General features: G+C 40.3%; 1 protein-coding gene across 1 annotated transcript in view; it reads left to right on the forward strand.

Moving 5' to 3' along the window:
- Positions 1-6,319, forward strand: part of LOC119835627 (tetratricopeptide repeat protein 28) — a 51,552-nt gene that overhangs the window by 43,288 nt on the left and 1,945 nt on the right. Inside the window, exons 29-42 of the mRNA XM_038360571.1 lie at positions 219-346; positions 952-1,161; positions 1,543-1,688; positions 1,869-1,976; positions 2,099-2,180; positions 2,270-2,367; positions 2,637-2,860; positions 3,259-3,423; positions 3,811-3,966; positions 4,118-4,221; positions 4,401-4,551; positions 4,996-5,144; positions 5,856-5,975; positions 6,179-6,315. Coding sequence (XP_038216499.1) covers positions 219-346; positions 952-1,161; positions 1,543-1,688; positions 1,869-1,976; positions 2,099-2,180; positions 2,270-2,367; positions 2,637-2,860; positions 3,259-3,423; positions 3,811-3,966; positions 4,118-4,221; positions 4,401-4,551; positions 4,996-5,144; positions 5,856-5,975; positions 6,179-6,315 — 1,978 coding nt within the window. The remainder of the gene's footprint in view (positions 1-218; positions 347-951; positions 1,162-1,542; positions 1,689-1,868; positions 1,977-2,098; positions 2,181-2,269; positions 2,368-2,636; positions 2,861-3,258; positions 3,424-3,810; positions 3,967-4,117; positions 4,222-4,400; positions 4,552-4,995; positions 5,145-5,855; positions 5,976-6,178; positions 6,316-6,319) is intronic.

Below are 6,319 nucleotides of genomic sequence, written 5' to 3' on the forward strand. Positions count from 1 at the left end.
ATGTATAGATAGTTGAATGTTTAAATCGGACAGTAAAATTTGACGTCTCGGTAGGTAGTTAGGATTTGTACCAGTAATTGAAAAAAAAACAATTTAATTTTTAGTTTAATAGCATTCAAAATTTCTCAAAAAAAAAACAATCTGATGTATAATATTTTGTTAAAAGAAACTGTGTGAAGGTATTTAATTAGCAGTAAAATTATATTATTTTCATCTAGATCTAGCGTACACGGTCCACGAAAAAAGCAACCATCATGGCAGGGGCCGCCTTGCCTCACGACTTTGTATCAAATGCTACTCGCGCCTTTTGAAGATCTTTTACCAGCATCGTGTAATAATAATCACGGTAAGTAAATTAAATCGATAATTTTACTTCACTAGTAAATCTACGTTTTTTTTTTCTTTGAAAATGCCGTGATTAATTAAAATTGTTCAAATGTTGAAATGCCGGCGTAAATAAAGTGAAAGCTTTTTGATCCTCGTTGATCCTAATCGATATTTCATGGAGTCTAAGTCGGCAATGGAATTGATCTGATGACGAACACCATCCAAAGCAAGAACAAAAATAAAACCATATTGTTTTCTTTAAATATTTATGAAAGTTGAGGTTCCTATCTAGTGTATTAAGAAATATAAGCAGTGTTTAGAGGGATAGACTTTCAGCATCGCTTCGAGCCATTTCATCATAATTTATAGTGTATGTTTTATAATAAATATGAGTCAAGTGATGAAAAAATACTAAAAGCCGTTTTATTGTTACAATAGCTATTCATTTATACCAAATTTATATAACATGTATCAATCCACCGTATTACCATCTACCAATACAATGACTGGGAAGCTATTTAACATTTTGATGTTTGTCACAACTGACAGACAAGAACAGTCCCTTTTTTTCTGACAAGAAAAGTAGTGAACCCGGCAATAATGTAATATTCTGGTGGGCAGCAGGGTCCGGCGGCGGCGGGCGCGGGTGCGGCGGGCGGCGCGAGGTGGCGCTGTGCGTGGAGGGCGCGCTGTTCGCGTGCCCGTGGGGCGCGCTGCGCGGCGCCGACGGCGAGCCGCTGTGCGAGCGGTACGCGCTGCGCGCCGCGCCCGCGCTGCGCCACCTGCGCCACGCGCGCCACGCGCACGCGCCCGCGCGACCCAACAGCGAGCACGGTGAGTACTACTCCTCCTCCTCCTATGGCGGGGCTCCTGGTGCCTCGTGCATACATCCGGATTAATAAAAACAAAACAAATAGGGACAACTGACTTTAGAATGAAATTAACTAAAATGCGTATATTAGTGAATAGATATAACGAACTTTGTAATAAAAAGTGTACCTGTTGCGCATAGAGTATTTTTATAAGATACCTTCCTTTCAAGTGAATATGAAATTATGTAATTCAAACATTTGCTTGAAATTTTTACATACTGTGAACATGTATAATATAGCTAATATTTTTTTTTAATCTGCAATCCCTTTATATGTAGGTATCGATTTTACTTCAAGAAATAATTAATTTTCTTAGTTTATAACATTTTCCTAATCGGTACAGGAGCAAACAGCGAGTCAGGAATGCGTTGCCTGGTGGTGGGCGGGCCGCGCGTGGGCGGCGCCCGCTGGGCCGCGCACCCCGCGCTGCTCAAGGAGGCTGAACTCGTTGCCGATATGTTGAGAGTCACGCCGCTGACTGATTATCAGGTAAGCTCTCTAAATAATTTATTCTCATAATCAATTTAATGTTTCACAAACTAAGAAAGACGAAGAAATTGAGACTAATCTTATCAAATGCACAATAGGATCCATAATTGATGGTCTTTTCACGTAATTGTTGAATATGTCATAAGAAAAAGGCATATAATGTTGTTATTTTTAAAACAGGCGTCAAAAGAAGCAGTGTTAGCTCAACTGCCGCAAGCAGAATGTATCCACTTTGCTACTCACGTGTGCTGGAAAACTCCTGGCATCGTGCTCAGCCCTGGAGAAGTGGTAAGATTTGTTTCCTTTTAAAATTATTTATATGTTCACCCTACATACGTATGTGCATATATGTATGGATGTGAATTTTGATTGAAAGTAAAATAAACATTACAACAATATTTATTATTCAGGTGGATTCACAAGCAAAACGATTATTGAATACCAGCGTTGGAAGCAATGCTGCTGACACTTCGACAGAAAATGAGGAAGAACGTGAGTCATGTTTTGAATTTATTAACATTTTAATGAAGCATGTATATATAAATTTAAAAAAATATATTTACATATAACTTACTTTGCAGATGCTGAACTACCACCCAGTAATGAGGAATTACCGCCCGCTTCGGAGTTTATATTAACAGCGTCAGAAATAATGAACTTGAAATTAACAGCTAGATTGGTATGCGCAATTTACGTCTAAGCTTTTTCTTCTTTATATTTAAAAACTTCCTTTTCATCGATTTCATCTTATTTTACTTACTTTTTTCTTGATAAATATTTTATAATTTTTATACATATTATCTCTACACTCATAGTTATTGCGTAATTTCAATTCCCAAAATCGAGTTCACAAATCGTAGCGTATAATTTATCCAATATGCATAAGGCTACCTAGCCTTATCTTGTAACTTGACAAAATATAAAAGCGAGGTGTGTGCGGCGCGCCAGGTGGTGGTGTCCTGCGCGGCGAGCAGCTCGGTGCTGCAGGAGGCGGAGGAGCGCGGCGCGGCGGCGGCGGCGGGCGCGGGCGTGTCGCGCCTGTGCCGCGCGCTGCTGGCGGCCGGCGCGCAGGCCGTGCTGCTGGCGCTGTGGCCGCCGCCGCAGGACACCGCCGCCAAGATACTCTACAGGGCGCTCTACTCCGCGCTCTTGCAGGGCAGCCGCGTCGCCAAGTGAGTCGCGCTTCACATTCATTTCGAGACATCCTATCCTGTCCTATCCTACTTCCTATCCTTCCTACTAATATTACAAATGCGAAAGTTTGTAAGGATGTGTGTGTGTTTGTTGCTTTTTCACGCAAAAACTTCTGAACCGATGGCAATGAAATTTGGTACGTAGACAGCTGGACAACTGGAATAACATATAGGCTTTTTATCCCGATATTCCTACGGGATACGGAGTTACGCGGGTGAAATCGCGGGGCGTAGCTAGAAGAAAATACGTTTAAGCAACTTCGAGTGCGTTTGGAACCTTTAAAAATACACGGAAGCAAAATTCTAGTTCTACCTAACTAACAATAGTTATATAGGTCGAAGTGTATTGAGTATCTATTTTCATAACAATCCGCAAGGGCGCTGGGAGACAGCATGCAGACGGTGCGGCACACGAAGCACTTCGCGCACCCCGCGCACTGGGCCGGCTGCGCGCTCGTCGGCGCCAACGTGCGCCTCAGCAACAAGGTGGCGCTGCTCGGGCAGGCGCTCTGCGAGCTGCTCGCCGCGCCCGACCGCTGCCGGTCAGTCCGCCGCGCCGAGCCGCACACCACACAACCACCACGACACACACTACACACCACGTACAGCATATCACTACATGTCACAAACAACACACAGTTACCGCATACAACGCGACACGTAGATATAGATAGCATTTCAGAACACATCACAAACAATACAATATACAGGCATAAGGCAACAGAAAATTAATCACAAACTATACCTTGTACACTAGTCACCTCACATAACGCATAATAACACAAGAGCATAACACTACTACATATTATACTGAAGTATCTTAACTAGATCACCCGGATAGACTCTGTCTCCTGAAGACCAAATAACGACAATCATAATTATTGTCAATTGAAGATATCTATCGATTTTAATGTATTTTCTAATTACAGAGATGCCTTACGAGTATGCCTTCACCTTGTGGAGAAGTCACTCCAGCGCATTGTGCGCGGACAGAAAAACGCAATGTACACCACGCAGAAGAGTATCGAGAACAAGGCCGGTCCCGCTACGGGCTGGCGGGAGCTTCTCATGAGTGTTGGCTTCAGGTAAATATTGTGTTTACTTTAGTATACAATTGAGAAAAGAGGAAAAAAAGACATTGAAACTGAAAATAAATTGATATAAACAAATATAATTACTATGATTTTAATCCAATTTATGACTGAAAATGTAATACATTGAATAAATCTAACCCAGATTTGAACCAGCGGCTAACGGTATCCCATCCAGCGTATTCTTCCCACAAAGTGATCCCGAAGAGAGACTCACACAGTGTTCAGCCAGTTTGCAAGCTCTTTTGGGTATGTGTATCATTCTCATAATGTTATCAAAAAATTAACTTAACCATAAATGATTTTATATGTATCGAGTAACCTATTTTTGGAAATTCCCTGACTTTTGACTTTAGTAGCATATAAACCTTTCATTGTTTGAATGCAAAGAAATTTACATTAAGAAATAAACCTAAATTTCTATCCAGGTCTTAGCTCAACAACGTTACTAGCTCTATCAAAGCTAATATCGAACGGCGACGTCGCTGACGACATCATTGGAGTCATTCGTTCCGTCATCTCACAGTTTACGGTCAAGAATTGTGATACAGATACTGTAGAAGTGGCTGTTAATGTTAGGTAAGTGTTGCATTTCTGGTACTTGCATTCTTACGGGAAAATGCTATGAAGCCTTTGAACCTTTGCCGTGTCTTGTGAAAATCATGTTTAACGACGATCTAGAAATAGACACGGTTTGTGTCACGAATTTCCTAATTGTTAAAATTTTTAAACATAATTTAACTGTTTAATCTTGGCAAATCTTGGCACGGAAAACTTCCAGAACTTCCAGATTAGTACACATATTATTTTCGAGTTACTTACACCTAATTCTTAATGATAGCTTTCTGTATATGTGCTAAATAAGAAAGTAAGCGCTATTGGCAATGCGATATAGGTGTTACATACTTTATATATATTCGGTTCCTTAAAGAAGAAAGAGGTTCTTTAAAAACATGTGCTATCTCTATATGTATTTTGATGGACTCTTGTAACGCGAGATTGCATCATAATAATTATTACTAGATTATGGCGTGTCAACGGATGTCACGAACTCCTCGCATCTCTCGGGTTCGACCTAGCTGAAGTTGGGCAGGACGAGGTCACCCTGCGCGGTAAAGCGACCAACCGCAGGCACATACAGTTCGTACTGCAGGCCCTACTCGCACTGTTTGGTGAGTAACATATGCTTTTGCCACGCTGTTATTTACTTCAACTCTTCTTTTTAATACGCTTTTGTTAGATTCACCTGATGCTTGTATGTGATCGATTCCTTTACACGATTTTCACCCACTTAAAACGAACGGATTTAATTCAAAATCTTTGCAGTTATTAAGGATCGGTGAAAATAGAAACAATTAATGAGTTTATCTTATTATCCTTATTAAGATCGCTAGGATTAAATAATTTCCATGCGAATACTCTGTACATTAGAAAGTGAATCAAATTCGTTGATTGTATCATTTAAGCATTTTTTTTAAGTTTTTTGTAACTATAGTAATTTATGTTGTTTCTATCGTAATAGAATTAGAAGACGGTAAAAGATTAAAAGCTGTAACCCTTGCACAGACTGGGACAAAACAAATACTTCATATTTGTTAACATAGTTGTAAAATAAGATGAAAGTAAAAGTACCTACATGATTACTTAATAGACTGTAGAAAATTATGAGTGATGTCTTTAGTTGAATTATTTATTGCGATTTTGTTATTGCGATAAAACTGTATTCAATATACTTACTGGATGAAGTAAGATATTGCAACTTTGGTTATAACGCATTTTATAGAAAATGACAATAAGTTATAACTTAGTGACTTTATATTATTAGTCAATGTGTTAGAAATAAGAATGAACATGGTGTTTAATAAATTATAATTATTTATTAGATACTCAAGAAGCACCTCGCAGCCTAAGCCTGGAATCCAGTTCCAGCGTGGAGTCATTAGCGTCTATAGATGACGGAGACCTCGAACCGCATTCAGATGGAGAGACCACGCAGCATAGACGTAAGTATTCAGCATAAATGATTATTTTCTTTCTATGGCATTTTTATTTTTCGGTAACCTTTCTATCTTTCATGTTTTGATTAGTTTATTGTGCTAAAATTTTGATTGTCATATATTGTTTCGTTGTTTTAACGTTTTTCCGTATGGTAGGTCGATTTTTATCATTGCTAAGCCATAGCGAATAATACAATACCACCCCACAGAAGAGAATATGAGCTCAGTGCCGCCACCCCCGCTGCCGCTGGGCTCCTGTGGCGGCGCCTTCACCATGTACGTGCGCGGCGCGGGCGAGGCGGGGCGCGGCGAGCCCGACGGCCGCACCGCGCCGCCCCCGGCTCCCGCGC

This window comes from Zerene cesonia, chromosome 2, assembly GCF_012273895.1.
Source record: "Zerene cesonia ecotype Mississippi chromosome 2, Zerene_cesonia_1.1, whole genome shotgun sequence".
NCBI classification, from domain to species: Eukaryota; Metazoa; Arthropoda; class Insecta; order Lepidoptera; family Pieridae; genus Zerene; species Zerene cesonia.